Genomic DNA, 20,968 nt, shown 5'->3' on the forward strand with positions numbered 1-20,968 from the left:
CATTTGTTGAATGACTGTCGGTTTATTAGCTGTAACACATCAAAAACAATGAGGCGAGAACAGATTTAAACTGTGGGATATTTAACTGCAGTCAAGCTACCCTCCACTCCGAAATGCCCGGTCAACCTAGCCGCCAGTTAATTTGCAGTGCCTGTATACAGACGATATTACGGTAATGCAGTGCCAGAACAGAATTCAAAATAAAAGCAGACACTTATGAAGGCAGTCTGCAATTTCACACAAATACAATCAATCAACCAGTCTGTTAATTGATTGATGAATTATTTAAACGATTAGTTAATTACTTAATTGAGCATTTAAGGAATTCATTCATTGATTTTTTATTTATTGTTTAATTCATATTACCATCCTTATTCTGATCACACTGAAGCCTTAGAAGATGGGGGCCATGACATTTCATCTGTTTGTACAATTAGTCCAATGTAAAAATAAACACAATAGCTGGAGTTTCTGATGGGAATTTCAAAATAAAAGCCCACTTAATAGTCAAATATTTTCAATTTTTCAAATTCAGATCCACATTAAGAGGAAACTGCCAGTTTCCACAGACTCATTTCATTTCAGACTGATAGAACTCAACCTCAAAGACTCACTCATAATCCCAGGAAGTTCTGATGTGGATTTTCGAAATAAAAGCCCTGTCAAATGTGTCACTTTTGCTAATATTTCCCTTTGATTTCAGATTTACTTTAAAAGAAAACTACCTGTTTCCACAGACTAATTTCACTTCAGATTGATAGAACTCATTGTCAGAGTTGCACTCAGATAATTCCAGGAGGATCTGATTTGGATTTTCAAAATGAAAGCATTCTGAAAATTGAGATTGTTGATAATATTTCCCTTTGATTTCAGATTTACTTTAAAAGAACACTACCTGTTTCCACAGACTCATTTCACATCAGACTGATAGTACTCAATGTCAGAGCTGCACTCAGATAATTCCAGGAAGATCTGATTTAGATTTAGTTGGAGAAGAAGAGGAGCAGTTCATTGAAGAAACATGAGAAAATATCAGCTTGATATGAAAGCACAGGACAGTTCCGCTTGTTCTGTCAGCGTGATGTATGATGTTCACCTCCAGACCTGCCATGATGAGCCCCGGAAAGGCTCCAGTTAGCTTCCGTTCACTGCTGCTCCTTGTCGGGCGGTGCTAAACATACAGTATACTGCATACAGCATCGCAGAGGCGCATCACTGGACAATGGACTGCGGGGGGATGATGCCGACACTGATATCTTTTCTCAGTTTGTTGCTGTTCGCCGAAATCCTCATGGGTGAGTGTGAATTAGTGAACTGGCACTGTAGAAGTAGTGGTGGTGTAGTAGTGTAGAACATTTGATACGATATGGAGCAGCAACATTTATTTATTTATTTTATCTGTAACCTGAAACTGAAAGTGAATATCTGGGTTATTTCACGGCATCATCGTGGAGCTTTTGGATAAACTGATATTGCTCACAGTGTTTTGATATTTTAATACGGGGACCTGGAGGGGACGTGGATGTGTTTTTTTTTTTTTTTCATCGAGATCATCTCATAATTTTGATTAATTAATTAATTAAAGTTAATAAAGTGTCTCCTTCTTCTTCTTCTTGGATCATTGTGTAATGGTATGAAGTACATCTAACAGGTATTTTGATGATCCACATGATAGATAGATAGATAGATAGATAGATAGATAGATAGATAGATAGATAGATAGATAGATAGTGTCTAGATGTAAGTTTTATTAGCTATTATGCTAGCCATGATGATGGAGGAGTTGTCAAGGTAATAGTAGTTTGGTTATAATTGATTTATTAAATACGTTTTCAGCAGTGACAACTGTCAGTCAGTACAAATGACTGACAATGGATGCAGGTGCATATAGTATCGTATCCATGTGAAAGTTGTGACAGAAAACCCAAATACCTTCAATTTTCCACGACATTCTCACACTGTCCACATTCTCGCGGGATTCACAGCGACACTAAACCCATTTGTTGTGTTCTGTTATTATATACAACATGGCGACTATCATGTACGATATGACGCTGCTACTGAGAACTATGTCTATGTATATCCCATCACTGTTGAGTTAACACCACAATGTTCACTTCATTCAGTGATTCGAGCCAGAGCGCCAGTGCATTTTGCGAGTGTGATTTGCTATCTCGCCAGTGTTTTAAAGACAAAATAACGAACAAAATAATCAGACGGATCAACTGACAAGAAGAATAAGCATTAGTTCCAGCCCGAAACAGCCCAGTTTTAGGAACTGGTGCACCACTTAATTGAAAAGCACTCTGAATGAATTGTGACCTTGTTGAGTGCGGCCTAAAGCACCGCCTCGCCCGAGTCCGTTGATGCAGCAAAGGATCAGTCAGAGAATTGAGGAAAAGAATAAGCATTTATTACACAGTCTGCAGAGAGTGGAGATCAGTTCAGTATAGCATCAATAGCAAATATCAGAACAGATCTAACTCGTGTCTAGGGGTTTCAGTGTTATAAGCCTGTGTTTCGCTACGCCTACTGATGCACAGCGTGTGATCAACGCTAGGATTGGCTCTCCGTCCGCATGCATAGCCTGTGATGACTCCCATGTCTTGACGGGAACGTCCTTGAGCATCTCCCCTATCTTACATGTTTGCACAAATAGAGTTATTTTGTCACAGTATGTAGTTATGGCTGGCTCCCATTATCTATCTGTGTCTGCCTGTGTGTGTGTGTAAAGTGTGACTATCTGTATGAGTCAGCCTGCACATGATCACATAGTTAAGCAAGTATAATAGTGTACGCACATCAGTAGTACTATTTGTATATTCACAACCTTCAGAGGTGTTCAAAGAATTGTTGTAAACAATGTGCTTGTTTCCACAGCGAAAGATTGTTTAATCTGCCCGAATCCGACAGTCAGGACAAAAGAAGGCGATGACGTTGTTCTTCAGTGTTACGCACAACCCATGGTGAACTTATCTTTCTACACCGTGGACGTGAAGAGAGCTGGTCACAAAGGTGTGGTGCATGCATATCGACATGGACACGACCATCATCGCGACCAGATGTATGAGTACATAAACAGGACGACCCTCATCCATGAGGACCTGGGCAGAGGGCTCGTGACGCTGCGGATCTCCTCAGTGAGGCAGTCTGACAGTGGCCCTTACAAGATCTATGTCCCAAAAACTGACTGCAGTTTCATTATGAATATAACTGTTGGTAAGCATGCCGAGTTTAATACTGCACAGATTAATGTATAAAACTAGACAATTCCCCGCCGGGGAATCGCGAGAGTGGGCTGTGCGCTTTGCCCCGGGTCGAAAAAACTATGAAAGCTACCAAAAAAGTTGAATCCCACATTGATAATTTGGACTTGTATCTACATTTTAAACTTCGAATGGTGTGTCCAGGTTAAAGTATGCCAGAGATGTCGATGTCTGAAAAACAAAGTTTCATTTTTTTTCACTCAGCCCCATTCACTGTCAATGGGAAATGAGGATTGTCAAAGGTATGATACTACAATGCAATGCTACAACGTGTTCATTTCACCACCTACCATTCATTCTCAGCGTCTTCATCTTTTCATTGTTAAAAACTAAAACTAAACTTGCAAATAATAATTCAACAGGCATACACCGATATCTTGTAACAGAGATGACATTTATTTCTCTCCAAAAAACAAGCACAGGAGGCCTTCTTCCTGGAGGTCTTCATCCTGAGTCTGAGAGTTGTTGTCTCTTCAGTGGAGAGTGAGACACGAATTAGTTCAAAATCATCGTGTGAACATTTGAAGAGAAAACAGTATTACTTCCCTTATTTTTGCTGCAGTCCTCTGGAGGTCTTCTTCCTGGATCACTTTTGTTAGATTTAAAGGACATTAATTAGTTACAGGTTCGAAAGACTGATGTAAACATTTTAAGTGAAAGTTGAGAATTAAAGGAAACATTACTTCCCTTATTGTTGCTGCAGTCCTCTGGAGGTCTTCTTCCTGTAGTCTGTATACATTTTGCCAGATTGAAAAGACATAAATTAGTTACAGGTTCAAAAGACTGATGGAAACATTTGAAGTGAAAGTTGAGAATTAAAGGAAACATTACTTCCCTTATTGTTGCTGCAGTCCTCTGGAGGTCTTCTTCCTGTAGTCTGTATACATTTTGCCAGATTTAAAAGACATAAATTAGTTACAGGTTCAAAAGACTGATGGAAACATTTGAAGTGAAAGTTGAGAATTAAAGGAAACATTACTTCCCTTATTGTTGCTGCAGTCCTCTGGAGGTCTTCTTCCTGTAGTCTGTATACATTTTGCCAGATTTAAAAGACATAAATTAGTTACAGGTTCAAAAGACTGATGGAAACATTTGAAGTGAAAGTTGAGAATTAAAGGAAACATTACTTCCCTTATTGTTGCTGCAGTCCTCTGGAGGTCCTCTTCTTGTAGTCTGTATAAATTTTACCAGATTTAAAAGGCATAAATTAGTTACAGGTTCAAAAGACTGATGTAAACAATTTAAGTGAAAGCTGAGAATTTAATGAAATATTACTTCCCTTATTTTCTTCTGGGTTGTTGTCTTTGCTGGAGAGAGGGTCCTTCTCACTGGATCATCCTAGAAAGACAATGACATCATCGAGTTAAATCACTCAATGCAAGTCAATCACTTATAAAACAAAAAGAGACATACTTACTTTGTTATGCACCTGGTTTGACATGCAGCTTGGTCTGCATCTCTCTGACACTCCTACACTACATTAGCTAAGATTAGCGTAGCTAATGTGGTGACAACAACCCAGCAGAAAAAAACAAAAAAACAAAAAAAAAACACAATAAAAAAAAAACCATTACATTACATGAATAATAAAAAAAAAAACACGATTCATTAAACATACATCCTTAAATTACATAATTACATGATCAATTATGTAAGCTTAGCTTAGCCAATGTAATTCTTACATGAGCTTAGCTATTACATTGCAGCTTACATCATATCTTACACATGCCATTCTCATCTAAATAGATGAGAACATCATGAGTTAAGATTTTACAATGTCAATAAATACATGATAAATATATTAAAAAAATGTTTAAAGGCATTTACAAAATTATTAACTACAAAACATTTAACATTTAACACACTCGCTCTCATCATCTCAAGAGATAATAAGAACATGAAAAAAGTTGCTGACCCCATTCTAAAATTAACAAATACATACATACACATTTACATTATACAATTAAACTATTTCCAGCCAAGACATGCCACTGCAACCACATACATATGAAAAACAATTACATAAGACTAAAACACACTAAAAGACTAAACAAGACCAAATAGTGAAATAAATGACATCAATCACTAGTGAGCAAATCTCCGAGTGCAAATGAAGCAAGCCCCCTGGTACCTGCCTAACTCCAAACTAAACCTAACTATCTTCTGAGACGTGCTGGGCTCGAGGCTTCTTTAAAGCAAAACTTCAGTAAACCTCAGCCAAATGACCAAGGCCCTGAAATGCTCGCCCCCACCAGAGAAACATGTCTCCACCCAGGATTGCCTCGAAAATAAAAAAGGCAAAATAACAAATAGTACACCGATGGAAGGACAGATTGCTCTGCCCAGCTGGCACACTCCCTAACTAACCAGGGAGATCAACCACAAACTGAAATCAGAAACACTCGGCTGCTATACTCACCCGGAGAGGACCACAGCTCCTGGTACACTGTAAAAACGTGGCACAACAGGTCTTGGACATAACAGCTGGAGATAAGTCATTACTCAGTCAAAATACAATAAACTGGACTGTGGTAACTGTAATATGTTTGGAGAACACCTGATTGAAGACATTTATCAGGATGTGAAATGTAAATGTGATCAATCAGTGTGTTCTTTTCGGTTGTCGAATTTGCTACTAATTGAGTGTAACCTCTGGACTGAAACAAATCTTTGATACTTTTTTTTCCCTTGGAAAGGTGGTCCTCATTAAAATCGCCACAAACAATGATGGGCTGGTGATTTAACATGTCCAATGAGTCCAAGAGGTTTTTCAAGTTTTGGAGAAAGATTCCCAGTTGAAAACTTGGCGGTTTGTACACAGTCGCTATTAGCACTTTGACTGGAGCCTCAATTTTAAGGACAACAAACTCCAAATCAGTGACCTGTTGCATGTACCTGCGAGGCTCTGCTTGCACAGTGTCTCTACAGTACATCGCAACTCCACCTCCCTCTTTTTTGGCCATGTTCACACAGCTGTTGTAAGACAGCTGTCTGCTACGTGTGAACATGGTGTACCCCTCCAATTGAAAAATTTCAGCTACAGAGGACCCTGACAAATGTGTCTCTGTAAGGCAAAGCACATCTGCTTGTTGGAGCTCGTGATGTGCTTTCAGGTCCACCATGTGACATGGCAGACCCTGCGTGTTGTGGTGGACAATTGTCAAAACCTTTGGCGTTTGTTGTATAGATTTCAAAAACGTTAACAATGGTCTACAGCTCTGGAAAGATGCATGAGGCATACTTTCCAGGGCTGTCTTGATCTTGGGGTCAGCATAAATTTTTTTCTCATCAAAGTCAAGGATGGTGAGACCTTGAAGCGAGGTTGTGCGGCTGAGCGCAACGTACGCCATACCAGGTTCAAAAACACGCTTCAGACACACAACCGCCGACGGCATGGTCATTCCTTGAACTTTGTGGGCCGTGCAAGCAAAACCTAATTTCATGGGGAACTGCCGGCGAACAACCCCTTTCTTGTTACTTAGGTTCTCCTCAGATCTTTCGATGTACACGGAGTCATCTGAGGGACCCAAGATTTTTTTGCGGTATCTCTGTCCTGCTGTAGGATTGTCCAGCAGGAGTCCAATCATCTTCACGCCTTCCGGTTCTCTAATTACAATGTTAGAAATGGTTCCAAATGTACCGTTAACAAGGCCGTCTTCCACATCTAAATTTCGGATCAACATAACGCGTACTCCTTGAGCAGCCATTATGTTGTCGGGCAAATCTCGCTTGTGTCCTTTAATTTCCCCAGACACAAACGTCATGCAGCCAGTTCTGGGGTCTTTACGAAAATCACGAGCTGCAACGGCAATCGCATCCTTGTAGGAAGCAGTTACGATGTCGGCGTTGTGACGGTCTACTTCTTTGTTTGTGGCGTAGATGTGTAGACTCAGGGCTGGGCAATGCTGATTATCAGCCACTGCCTGTGTAAGCAAGAGCCTGTCTTCATCTAACAAAGAATCTTCCTTTTGCTTCACCCTGAGACGGTTCAAGAGTTCAGCAAAAGCTCGATCTTCTTTCTGTCGCATGATCTCTGTCAGGGTGACCATTTTGAAGTTATCCTTCCAGAGATCAAACTCAGTCTCCTCGTACACACACAGTGGCTTGGCTTTACCAAGGGGCGGCAGCTGATAAAAGTCACCTACAGCAAGGACAGACATGCCTCCAAATGGCTTCCGATTACCCCTGATCTGCTGAAATCGCCAATGCACGTAGGCAAATAGCTCTTTAGAGACCATGGATACCTCATCGATGATGAGAATCTCAGCGTTCGCCAGTGTTGCTCTGACTTCGTCGAGTGCATTCCCAAGACCTTGATAAGGTGGCTTCAAGGACCTTGGTAATTTGAGAATGGAGTGCAACGTGTTGCCTGATATGTTAAATGCTGCTGTACCTGTGAACGCGGTCAGCAGCACTGCGGGTTGGGACATGTCTGCGTGGTCCCGAAATCTCGGGAGCTCGCGCAGAATTCTCGTTGCCTCGTGGTGAATGCACTTAATCACATGCGATTTGCCACATCCAGCCCCTCCCGACAGGAAGTAATAAAATGGTTCTGGATTGTGGCCCCAGACTAGTTCAAAGCACCACTGTCGAACAGTGTAGAAAACGGAAGCCTGAGTTTCGTTCAGACTTTGGTACATTTTCCTAACAAAGTCTGGACTCAACTCTGGAGCATCTATTCTAGGCATAGAGCTCCTCTTATCCGTCTTAGTGCCGAATTCTGGGACATCTTCACCGTTTTGCTCCTGATCGCGAGGTTCACATTCAGCCAGGCACTCCAGCCGGTCAACTTCAACTTCCGGCGCAAAAGAGTTCCAAGCATTCACGAGAGGACCGCACACCTGAAGCTGTTGAAACGCAGCTTCCATGTTTTTTCCTTGGCCCTCATAACGTTTTTTGTTGTGCCTCACTATTTCCTCTACTCTCATACCCCACTTGTCGCTACACTTATAAAACTCTTCATAAGTGGGGTACGCTTCATCTCTCAGATCGGCGTCGGATCGATGTGGGAGATAAAGTTTCAGCAATCTTCTATAAAATTTCTCTGGAGTTTTTTCCTCAGAGAAGCGAGTAAATCTAATGATTGCTGGTTTTCCTACGGTTCTCTTTAGAATAAATCCTTCATCGTTCAACAATGGAAGGGCATTCGGGCTTTCCGTTTGCCGGCCGTAGACTACCCTGTAGTCTGACGCGAACTCGGCCAGGCACATACGTTCAAACTCTCGAGTGAGAGGTCTGTTGACGTATTTTTCAGGCAACCCCGACATCCATACATCCACTGATCCGGGTTCCATTCTTTCCAGTCTACTCATAGGGTGACTCATTTTCAGACCTTCCTCGTCAGTCTGAATAAACACCACGGATCGGGAGCACTTCTTGAGGCGTAAGCTGCAGGTACGGGCTACAGCCTCTTGAGCGCTGACCTCTCTGTGTTTAGAGTAGGCCTGCATAATTTGTTTCATTTCGTCGCGCTTGTTAACATCAGATGTCTTTACATCCTTGATGACGTTCTTAAGGAATTCCGTCATCTCGTGCTCCGCTTTCGCTACATATGACATCATGTACATGATGCAGCTGTAATCGTCTATGACGTACTGGATGTCCATGTTTGCGTTCCACGCTCTAAGCAAATCAGGATTGTAGGCATTAACCCAACAATCATTTGGATGGCGCCTCAGCATCACAACATGGGTGTCTGCCAGGCGCTGCGCGGCGGCAAAGTATTGCTCGTAAGTTAAGCTGCACTGGCAAAGCAAGTCTGTCAAACTGCTGAACGAAGCGCCTGGATCCATAAGCAGATCTCTAACTGGTTGGAGCGTTTGTTTAGCCAATTTTTGCATTTCTGCGAGGGCCCTTTTCTGCTCCTCTATTTGCGCTTCAAAGTCTGCATCATCTTGATCCTCTTTTTGGTAGCAATTAATAGTGGGGGGCCTGGTGATGAATGTTTTATCCATCGGTAGTTTTGGAAAGCCGAACCTGCAGGCTACATTTCCCTTCTTACAGGACTTTGAATGTTTCCTGCTGTGCACCTGAACCTCTGACACTATTTTGTGGAGTTCCGGATCTGTGTCAGGGTCGGGCATTTTGCAACTTATGTATCTATCTATAAATTCCATGATGTGACTATCGGGGTCCTCTTCAAATTTAGGTGAATCTTTTATCCAAATGAGCATGTGGATGTGCGGGCTTCCCCTGGCTTGGAACTCAACGTGATAAAAATAATCTTCCACTTCACCAATCGGCTGTGAAGGGGAGAGGATGAGATTCGTCATGAGTGCCTCTACTCTCTTTTCAAACATGCGCATTACTGTGATGGGGTTACTTCTCAGAATGTCACATTTTGATTTCCAATCCAAATCTGAAAACAGCCCCTGTTCACCTTGCTGAGCTTTGATGGCCTCTATGAACTCAGGCCATCTCATCTCAGCAGCGGAAAATGTGGCAAAAAATGTTGGTTTTCCAATTTGACGAACCATGGCGTGCACATCTTTAAGCGTTTTATTCCAATAGGCTGGAGTGCCTCTGAGAGGCTGCATGAACCTGGTCGCATCTTGGCTCATGATGAGCCGTTCTACCTCATCCTTGTCCTGGAGCATGACATTGTTAATCCTTCTGCCGTCTTTGGTTTTCGACTTTCCTTTGCGCATTTGTATAGACATACTATTTGTCGCGAGGTGAGTCTCTGTAACAAACTGCGCAAAGAAAAGATAACTCTGGTCACTTGCAAAACGCGTATCTGCAGCAAAGAGCCTAGAATTAAAGTAGAGGCTCGGGGACAGGGAGACGGTTCTAGCTTCATCTAATGTGTTCTCTCCTGTCGGAAATTGTACAGGAAAAGCCATGGCCTCTAACTTTGGTATGGTGAAAAAACCAACCGGTTTGTTGCCTTGCGCGGGTGCAACACTAAATACTCCGTCGCCATATGAAAGGATTTCCTGTGCAATGTCGGGGGGCTGCATGCAAGTGTCCAGGGAGAGGCCTGGTCTCAGCTCCTCCTGTTCTTCCTCATCTGCCTCTAACTGTCCCGGCTCGTTCTGACTTTTAAAAATTTCCTCTAAATCGACATCCCGATCTTCTTCTGGGATGCTGGGCTCCTCTTCCTGTCTGGGTTCCCCTTCTTCGATGGGCTCCTCTTCTTCGAGCAGACAGTCAAAAGTTGCAGTCTCATCGATAAACACGTCTTTATATTCTGAATGTGTCTCTTTCAATTTCGCAAGGCCAGCTAGCACATTCTTCATATTAACGTTGTAAAAGTGCTGGTAACCTTTGTATTTAATGTGCCTTTTCAATTTCACTTGAAGCAGCTGCGCTTCTGCTCTGGGCCTTGGGAGACTGTTGACGGTCGCTTCCACCTCTGATGGAACGCACACAACAGCTCCGTGGACTGCTCTCTGTTGGCCTTTTGGCAGAGCAACAATTTTTGCAAATGGCAAGATTTTTGCAATCAGCTGCCTCTCAAGCACATTAAGTGCAGCCAATTCTGGGGGGATGGGCGCCAACTCCAAATTGTTTACGACTGCCATGGGTGGTATGCATCCTCTGCTAAGGTGGCTGTCGCAGGTGTAGCATATCCACTCATGCAGTCTTTCTTGTGGCACAGAGCAAGGGGTAGAGCAGTCACTGTCACAAAAGTGAACATAGTTTCCTGTCAAGCATGCTGCTGACACTTTTGCGTGTTTACAATATTTTTGTCTTTTGCATTCTTTGACCTGATTAGGAAACATGGTTCTGTTACAAACGGTACAAATGTATGTGGGTCCATGTCTAATGGACTCACGAAAGACAGCTATGGCTGCTTCCATCACCGGATCAATCAGGGGCTTGGGGCGGTGTGGCACAATTTGTCTGTATTTTCTCCTGATTCTAAGCGCTCTCTGCATCTTGTAAAATGTGCTAAAGGCAGCATTTGTGGCCAATTTGGTTCCTCTCCGCTGGTTACAACGTTGATTAAAACGACGTCTAAATTCCGGATCACTGTGATATCTGAGATTGAAATCTTGCTTTTTCTTTTGGCTATAGCTTTGATCCGTGTTGTATCTCTGAGACATGACAAATTTTTGTCTGCTCTGAAACACTGTATCTGACTGATATCTATCTCTACAGTGTTTGTTTTGTCTGGTGCGGAACGTGGCATCCTCCTTGTATTTCTTTGTAATGTAAGTCTTCCGTTGTCTCCTGAAAGTAGCATTTTCCCTGTATCTTCTGATGAGTTCTTCCTTCTTCTTATCTTGAACATTTTCATAGTAACATTTGAAGGAAAGTAATCGCTGATTCTGATGGAGACTGTCTTGGGCATATCTTCTTCTTTGTGCTTGGAGTTTCTTTCTTCTAAATTCTGGACAGCTGCTGTACTTTTTCCTTTCATATTCCATTTTTTTCCTTTTTTCTTCACCAGACAGTAATGTGTGTTTTTTGCTGGCATGACGCATCGCTCTTCGTCGCTGTTGCTTTGGCAACTTTTTGAAATGTTTTGCTGCTGCTGGTGGTGGTGCAGGAGCCGTCTTGAGGACGCGCTCTGCTGCTGGTGGTGGTGCAGGAGCCGTCTTGAGGACGCGCTCTGCTGCTGGTGGTGGTGCAGGAGCCGTCTTGAGGACGCGCTCTGCTGCTGGTGGTGGTGCAGGAGCCGTCTTGAGGACGCGCTCTGCTGCTGGTGGTGGTGCAGGAGCCGTCTTGAGGACGCGCTCTGCTGCTGGTGGTGGTGCAGGAGCCGTCTTGAGGACGCGCTCTGCTGCTGGTGGTGGTGCAGGAGCCGTCTTGAGGACGCGCTCTGCTGCTGCTGGTACAGGAGCCGTCTTGAGGACGCGCTCTGCTGCTGCTGGGCGTGGGAGAGCTGTCCTGGATACACTGTGTGCCAGAGATGCCTGAGGGCATTCTCTTGAACCAATGGCTTCGAATGACACCGGCACAAACTCATAACTGTCAGAATGGCCGCGATTTGCAAACAGTCTGTGCAGGTGTTCAGCCAAGTCACTGATCTCCGAGAAGGTCTTCATAATTGCAGTGCCGTGGGGGTGAGGTAAGCCCATCACATTTCTTGAGTGTGAATCAAACACACCATACCTGCCCGAACGGTCACGGAAAACTGCAATACACTCTGGACTTACTATGACTAAAGCCAGATTAACGTCACCTGACAGACACTCTAATTGTGTGGCAAGGGGCAGATACCAAGCCTGGCTTCCACTGGCTTTCACAAGTCCACACCTGATTTCAGGCATGTGGACATTACACATATCTGTGTCAGTCAGGACTTGTTTGGGCAGTTCTTCCACAGCGAGATGGTCACTGTGGAATCTTTTTTCCCGGATCAGCTGTTGTTTTACACCTACATAAAGTCAATCTCCCTTTGCCAGCACTCTATCAAGGGCAGCAGTGTTAAACTGACAGCCCTCGTTAAGATAAGCCAGAAAAGTCAGGGACATACAGGTACACTGGTGGTTCCTGGAGAACTTCCTGTACCTCATGTCACTCTGACTATGACTAGCCCTAATACTAGCACTAATTGGCACCTGAAATATAAGATAAATTATAATCATTATCATAAAGGACTACTTATTAGCATAACCGTGAGCATAGTAAGGCTGACAATCTTACACATTACTTGACTTGAACACATCAACACAGATTATTCCATTTTTCAAATTTAAATGTTTTGAGACCATTGTCAACCTTTGTCATCTTGACCAAAGTCTGAAGGAGGCTTTAAAAGGACCTTTAAATCTCACACATCCCTTGCTACTACTTGTACTTGTGTCACACCTTTTACACATGAAAACATTAATATTCAAATTTATAATACAATGGCAGTGTATTAAAACATGTCGCTTACACTTTCATCACTTACATCACCACACTTTCCCTTGAACAAACACTTGTTCACGCCCACAATAAACCTGAATGTAAATGTCTTTACCTCTTTGGAAGGCGAATGAGAGGTGGAGAGCCCATCATCGATGATCCAGGGCCAGCAGGTCGATGAAGGTGTCCAGGCAGTCTGTGATAAGTCATAACACCAGTTAATATTTGGACATGAGGCAACACAATGCAGCAAGTTGATACAAGTTTTCCAAATGTATTTCAATTACTCACTGACATTTGTGAACTGCAGAGAAAGATATGGGTATCAGAGATGTTAAATGAACCAGTTCAATGCAGTTACAGCTGATTTTACAATAAGCGTTCTGTGTGTGTCAGTTGTGGAAGTAATACCTTAGCTGGGCGAGGAGAGTGATAGGCTGCAGCTTTAATGGTCTGGGACAGTCCAGCCGGTGAAGGGGTCTTCAGCCTGGCCATCTGAAAACAAATACCAACAATTCAGTAAAATGAAGACTTTGATGACATTATGAACTTTATTCAATAGAAATAATCTTTACCTTCGCAACCGGTGAACAGCAGGGGGTCGCCGGATCACCCAAACTACAGGACAACCTGACTGGAGGGGATCCAACCAGCTGCTGACACATGAGAACAAATATGTTAAACTTCACGCGTCTCAGTGAACACAATGTGTATTCTGAGTGAGATTGTGTCTTGTGTCAGAGAGTAACATACGTTGGTCACTGAAGTTTGGGTGCGGGGGGGTGTTCCATCCGTGGTCCTGGACCGAGGAACCGGGCTGGAGGGGCCGTCGTCCTCCAGTCTCCGTGACAGCCTGGCTGGAGGGGATCCAACCTGCTGTTGACAGATGAGAACAAATATGTTAAAATTCAGAAAGAGTGGACAATGTAGTTATGTCTCCATGAAGACACCATTTCAACTGTAAACATTGACTATGTGCGTCAGTTGTGTAACATACGTTGTTCACAGGAGACTGGTGGCGGGGGGGGCGTCTCTCCGTGGTCCTATGATGCCTGGCTGCCACTGGGGAGGCCACCTGCACCGTCAAATAAAACATAGAACCAGTAACTGAAGGGACCAAGGATAAACGTTATAATACAGCTGAGAAGCGATGTCACACAATTTACCTTCTTGCGCGCTGGAGGAGATGGGACGTCCACCACGTCAGACAGCTGAGAAGGAGACACTTCCTCCATAGCACAAAGGGTCGTGCTACTGAACCACCGTGGGTTCAGTGGAAGGAAGGACTCCTTCTCCTGTGGAAGACAAAACACCACAAAGACAAATGAATATTTGTCAGGTCAAATACACAAAGTTTAAATACTAACCAGTTAACTTGTTGTGAAAAAAACAACAAAAAAAAGAAAAATAACTCACCTGCTGCTGAGCCACGCTGGCCGGACCAGGAACCTGCGGCTGGGAAAGCACATCACATATTTGATTAAATAGGTGCTTTTTAGTTATGACTGTGAACCAAAATGTACACAAACACATGTAAAGACACATAATATAATAATAAATAAAAAAGAAAAACCCTACTAACCTTGCTGCTCTGACCAACGACCTTCCACTGGAAGGGGTCAGGAGACAGAGGAGCACGTACCTCTCCCTTCACAACCAGCTTAGGAGAAACCTTCCTAAGCGGCTGTGAAGGAGTAGGAGACACCGGGGGAGGTGGAGGTGGTGGTGGTGTCTCGAGGAACTGCTCCGTGGAGGCCCACAGCAGCTGGGTGAGAATCCCCATCCCCTCACGGTCGCTCAGGTGAACCTGCAGACATGACAATACAAATCCATTTACAGACAGTTTAACTTCAAAAAGGTAGCTCGTGTCGACTGTTTCATATCGACACACAAGAAATTATAGCAAATTAGACCTTTCCTATCACACAGATACTCTACTTACGCCGTCTCTGCTCCACAGATCCAAGCACGTACGGGGGAAGTACTCCTCCGCAGAGAAGTACCTCAAACCTAAAAACATTAAAAAAAAGTCATTACGATATTCACACATGTATGACTAAGTTCATCACAGACATTTTTAAGTACATTTCTTTTACTTGGGTCAATTGACAAGATATTTTTTGTTACCTACCCATACGAGCTGTCACGCGATGGTACGCATGGCGAAGGGCCCTCTGGTGCTCCTCATCCTCGTTCAGGCGGGGAGGAAAGTCCACCACAAAGACCTGTAGGAAACAAAATTTTAGAAAACACCAACTGACAGTTTCATTCAAAATCACACACACCATATTTAGTACACATTTTTGAAAGCTCATACAGTTAATCTTATTAAAGTAGTCAATGTACTACTAGTGTTGTTTAACTACTAAGAATACAAGACAAGCGAGACATGAAATAAATGCTTACCTCCGGCCAGCGGCTCCTCACAGCAGTGAGGAATCGGGCGTAGTCAAAATTTTAGAACACACCAACTGACAGTTTCATTCAAAAATCACACACACACCATATTTAGTACACATTTTTGAAAGCTCATACAATTAATCTTATTAAAAGTAGCTAATGTACTACTAGTGTTGTTTAACTACTAAGAATACAGGACAAGCAAGACATGAAATAAAAGCCTACCTTCGACCAGCGGCTCCTCACAGCGGTGAGGAATCGGGCGTAGTCGACGGCTGCCTCGTCGACGGTCCTGCTCGCGGTCAGGTTGTTGCTAGGAGCAAGAACACAAACAGCATCAGGGTCTTGAGGAACCTTAGCGTGTAGGACCTCAGTGCGCAGCTGAGAAGCATGGGCCCCAGGGGTCGACATGATACCAAAAGAAAACTTTCCTTCTGGCATCTTGGCGAAGCGGTCCACGATGGCCCGGAGATGGGAGTCCCCAACAATCAGAACAAACTGCAACAAAAAAGAAAATTTCATTAGCATGAAAATCATTAATCCCTCTCAAGATCAATTACTTCCTTCATAAACTGGACAATAATAGCACCTGCTTGCCAGGAGACTCCGGTGGGATGACCAACTTGTGGCTCCGTCCAGTGAGCTTCGAAGTTGGCCACGTCTTCACCCGATGGCGGTAACCGGTACCGCGGCCTGTTTGGTAAAGTACAAAACAGATAAAAGGTTAAACTGATGAAGGAAAGGCTACTAGGAAATATCAACAATCACTTGTTTATACCAGTAAAAAAGTACAGGAAAACCTGTTTAAAAAGTTCAATATTGATGATGAATTAATTTATTGATCACTTAGGGATAAAAACAAGTAGATACTTACGTGCACGAACTTGCACATCCTCCGGGCTCCAGAAAGGCTTGGCTGGGGGTGAAGATCCAACTGCCTGATGACAGATTAAAGACAAAAAAATATATAAATTAACGATAATCATAACAACAAGCATAAGATAAAGACATACAAGTTAAAACAAAATATAATAAAACATGTCTCATTGTGTGTGTGTGTGAGGTAGGAACATACGTTGCCGACTGGAGCTCGGGAGCAGGGGGGGTGGGTCTCCCTGGTCCTCTTGGTCCTTGACCCTCTGGAAGGCTCCTCTCCAGCCAGGGGGGACACCGTCTGATGAAACGTTAACATCAAAAGACATGGCAGACATTCAGAACTCAGCAGTTCAGGAGAAAGCAATAGATGCAACATTTCTACAGCCATTTTCATGCAGACAGTTGTCACTGCGACACAGAGGCTTATCTACTGTGTAAGTACCTCCGGGGGGGTGGGGGAAGACCTCAGCTCCTCCAGGTTGAGCTTCCTCCAGCGCTGCTTCAACACCACAGACCGCCTCGACTTCCTTGGCATCCTGCTGATGGAAGATAAAAACAAGAGAAAAACAACAAGAGAAATGCTTGTAAAACTGACCTAAACCTAAACCACCTAATGTAACGTAAACTAATCTAAGACAACCTAATATAATCTTATATATAAAATGATATTTGATAAATAGATGAAGATGTGGTGATTGTGTGTGTGTAGGTGATGTGGTGATACTGCTCTGTGAAGGTTGAGGGCAATGGATCAACGATGACGGTCACTCTCAGCTGTCACTCTCAGCAAAGGAACCCTTTAATCTTGTCAAAGAAAATAGGCAATAAAAGGATCAATGTCTCTCAGATGTTACGAGTCAGTGTTAGCAACAAATTAATATCATAACAGACACAAGTTAAACATCTGTACTTGTCATAATTTGTGTGTTTTTGGGCACAGTATTTCTTCAAATAATTCTATGTTATAGTATTTTAATTATCATTTATAGTAATTATTATATCAATTTTATACTACACAGTATCAAATCGTTTATTCCTAAGAACAAAGAATTACTATGACATGATGAATATAACACACAAGATAAAAATAACTAACCCTAACAACAAATGTACGGGATTTTATCAACATCTGAATGCACATTTATTACCAAAAGCAAAAATAGTCATGTATGAAAATGCTTCCTTTTCTATTTAATCAAGGTAGATTGTAAAAGTGTATGGTACATCTAAAGTATGATATTTATCTAACTACATAGAAAAGCATTTAATCACATCTTATCACAAACAGGAGAAATGTGTTTTTCAGTAGACAGAAGGGAGTATTAAATACTAGTCACAATCTACACAATTAGATATGAAATACAGCTTTTAGCTTGAGTTAATATTCTTGTATGAAAACAGAAAAAACAAACAAAAAAAAATCCCAAATTAATGAGTGTAATATCTCCAAGTACAAATCTGACCCGTGTTAAGGACCTAGACATGACAGTACAATTCGCACCCGGAGAGAAAAATGGCTACCGTTCGCGCCGTGAGAGAACAAAAGGCGAAGGTTCGCGCAGTTAGCATCTAGCTAATGGCTATCCTTCGCGCTGTTAAGGCATATAACAAAGACTACTGCTCTCTATGCTTGAGTCTGACAAATACAGCATGTTACACCTGTTTCCATTTCCATTTTCGTGGGAAATTATCCTAAAACGCCCATCATCATGTGTCGTTTCCCTGCGAGAAACACACATCCACCAGCTTATTCCTCCGCCTGCCACAGACTTACCACAAGCCGGCTAAGATAACACCCTCCACATCAGATCTGACCGTAGAGGTGGAGATGTGGAGGGTGAAGCTGGCGTGTCTCTCCTACTTCACCCTTCATTGACCAAAAAACACTGTTCAGAGACGCAACCGCTGTGCATGTAGAGCCCGCGCGTCACGCACAGGCAACAAACACAGAGTGCACAGCAGCTTTTAGATCGGGAAATGACATGAGACGGACCTCTCTAGTAGATAAGTCATGGAAACTCAGAAGTGTTCGAGTTTTCCTGTCATTCAAAGCAGCAGAAACAGTCTGTGGCAGAACGTCTTTGAGTTCATTTGCTGTGCATGACAGTGGACGCACTGCCCATCTGCACATCGCAGTCATCATCATCGTGAGTGTAATCGAGTCAAACTCATCGATAAATTGCTGCATCACCTTTGAGGCCATCCCTCTGTCTATTCTTTTCAGATGCTGCGAAGACAGTGCCTGTGTCAGTGGCGCTGCTGTCCTTGCTGCTGCTGTTGCTGTTTCTATCCTGGTGAAACAAGGAAAGATCCGTAAGTTACAAGCCTCTACTCTACAGCATTTCATCAGTGGTAAAAGTACATTTACTCAGATGCTTCACATGAAGGCCCACTGCGTAGTAGTAAAGGGGGATCTATTGGCAGAAATGGGATATTAGATTAAAATTCATGTTTTCAGTTTAATTATAATCCCGTAGACCACAGAGCAGTCCAGACAGGACAAACCAAAACACTGCCTCAAGAGAGGAACTTTCTCAGAGGGTGAGTCAGGGGAATTTATCTGCAACTTCCCCTCAAGATGCCTTTTAAATCCTGTTTGATCCTGTTTTGTGCAGCTTCCTCTTTTAACTTGTCAAGTATACCAAAAGAAGAATTGAAAAAAGCTTAGACAACCGCTCAGACTCAGACTTAGGGGTGACACACAGTGCATTGATCTTCAGAATCAAGTGGAGAGCTAGGAGACAAGAAAACTGCTTAATGTTGTACGTCATAGAGATAATACTGTTATATCATGTAGACACGCACGAGAGATACAGACTGGGAATATTGTCCTGGTGTATATGTGGCTGGTTGTCTACTCAGGAGATGATGACATTTGATGCACGAGTATTAATTTAATCACTTCAGGTAGAATTTTACATGAAGGTGCAATATGTAAGAGTTGGCTATCTGACTAATTCATATTCCGAGCAAAAAAAGGGTGCAGCCTATCACCGCTAACTGCTGCTAACTGTAGCTGGCATTAGTTAATAAGTTAACAGTTAACCATTCAGCTAGCGGTTGTATGACTCTGCCCGGATTGAGGCCTCAGAGCACCAGGGAGGGGTTGGTGTTGTTTAGTATCGGACGATCACATCTTTAGGTACAAACTGCCTCAGTGCTAGCTGGTTAACAAGCTAACCTCAATTCCTTGCAACACAATACATGGACGTCTTCAATATAATGTTGAATAAAAACTGTTATTTATTTATATTCTGGTTTTTTTTATGTTTTAAACTAAAATTCCTCCATAGTGCACCTTGAAGTAGGATTTTTAAAACTGGACTTGTATTTAAAGTATTTTCACGTCATGGTATTGGTGCTGCTGGCTTTTTAAAGACATTTGTGGACAGCAAATCAATATTTTGTTCATTGACTTCCAATGTCTAATCAAATCCAAAACTTAATTCATTCAAGCATGTGAAGAATGTTGGATCTGCTTTGAACATCTGATAATTTAACACTCATTTGCCATAATGTCACATCAGACAATATCGTTAATACTGCGATGATGATACCTAGAATGTCATTACACTGTCTACTGCCTATCTTCTTAGCCGTACACACCAAACTGTCTGAAGTTGTTGCTTAGTGATTGTCACAAACATGTTTCCATATTCTCACATAGATTTTCAAGAAGATGCTCAGGAGAAGGAGGGGGGAGAAGCAAAGAAGCCCTGAAGCAGTGAAATGACAGAAAGTGGCCTTAGAGGAGGTTGATGAGATGATTTAAAAAATGGGCTGTTTACAAAGGTTGCCTCAGGATGCACTTGTGTGTGACAAACCAGAGTAAAAGGGCATATATATAGTTTACACTTAGTCTGGAATTTATCCAATCATATTATTGTTAGTTCATGTGGTGAAGAAGTGGGATGGGACACACTCTGTGTTGGTAGTCAGTATTTCTAACATTAGTACACTACATACAGACTCATTCATTAAAAAAACACTATACCCATACACAGAATTACACCCAACAGAACACAGAACAACTACTGTTAATGACTACTTTTTAAAGATGATCAGGGATCCATAGTAGTATTATTAGGCTTGCTAACTGAGGTAATCATTGCTATCATACTGATTTTATATATATATATATATATATATATATATATATATATATATATATATATATATATATATATATATATATATATATAATTAACTTAACTTCTTAGTATTTATTGCACACCCACCAGTGAGGTGACATAAGGTATATAATACAATTAGGTAGTTGCTAGCTCTGAGAGTTTAAAATGGTTTCCTAATGCATGAGTCCACAACACTACTACTACTTTACTTGAAGCCTTTACTTGAATCAGCGCTAACACCAAAGAAATGAGTGTTCAAAGCTGTATGGGGAGGGTGAAGTAATGCTGAGGGATGGGCGAGTGTGTGTTGGAGGGAGGGATGCATGTGCTGATCTGGCATCTATCTCATTATCCTTCTGTACATTTTTGGTTGCCAATAAATAATGATGTAGAATAAATTCATTACAATAAGTTAATAAACATATTTATGAAATTTCAGTTGCCAGTGTGGTAATTGTTGTACAGCCTCTTTACCATTGTGTTTATCTGAGTTTG

At 42.3% G+C, this 20,968-nt stretch overlaps 2 protein-coding genes and 1 long non-coding RNA gene across 3 annotated transcripts; 2 read left to right on the forward strand and 1 right to left on the reverse strand.

The window, feature by feature from the left end:
* Positions 1 to 908: 908 nt before the first annotated feature.
* Positions 909 to 3,463, forward strand: LOC119005845 (myelin-oligodendrocyte glycoprotein-like). Its single transcript, XM_037073866.1, has 2 exons — positions 909 to 1,295; positions 2,881 to 3,463. The coding sequence occupies exons 1-2, from the start codon at positions 1,223 to 1,225 to the stop codon at positions 3,258 to 3,260; spliced, it is 453 nt and encodes a 150-aa protein (XP_036929761.1). The 5' UTR covers positions 909 to 1,222; the 3' UTR covers positions 3,261 to 3,463.
* An 832-nt stretch (positions 3,464 to 4,295) lies between these two features.
* On the reverse strand, positions 4,296 to 17,797 carry LOC119005698. Its single transcript, XM_037073559.1, has 19 exons — positions 16,783 to 17,797; positions 16,540 to 16,638; positions 16,339 to 16,402; positions 16,054 to 16,157; positions 15,690 to 15,962; positions 15,196 to 15,289; positions 15,007 to 15,074; positions 14,647 to 14,871; positions 14,481 to 14,519; positions 14,231 to 14,359; positions 14,062 to 14,139; positions 13,818 to 13,940; positions 13,640 to 13,717; positions 13,476 to 13,559; positions 13,360 to 13,368; positions 13,180 to 13,260; positions 5,686 to 5,712; positions 4,684 to 4,765; positions 4,296 to 4,604 (listed from the first exon to the last, which is right to left on the reverse strand). Exons 1-18 carry the CDS (start codon positions 16,873 to 16,875, stop codon positions 4,757 to 4,759), a joined length of 1,677 nt encoding a protein of 558 aa, XP_036929454.1. The 5' UTR covers positions 16,876 to 17,797; the 3' UTR covers positions 4,296 to 4,604; positions 4,684 to 4,756.
* Positions 17,798 to 17,948: 151 nt separating this feature from the next.
* Positions 17,949 to 20,911, forward strand: LOC119005849. Its single transcript, XR_005070595.1, has 2 exons — positions 17,949 to 18,653; positions 20,008 to 20,911. It is a non-coding gene; the product is annotated as an uncharacterized LOC119005849 (long non-coding RNA).
* The last annotated feature ends 57 nt before the right edge of the window (positions 20,912 to 20,968 follow it).

This window comes from Acanthopagrus latus, chromosome 17, assembly GCF_904848185.1.
Source record: "Acanthopagrus latus isolate v.2019 chromosome 17, fAcaLat1.1, whole genome shotgun sequence".
NCBI lineage: Eukaryota > Metazoa > Chordata > Actinopteri > Spariformes > Sparidae > Acanthopagrus > Acanthopagrus latus.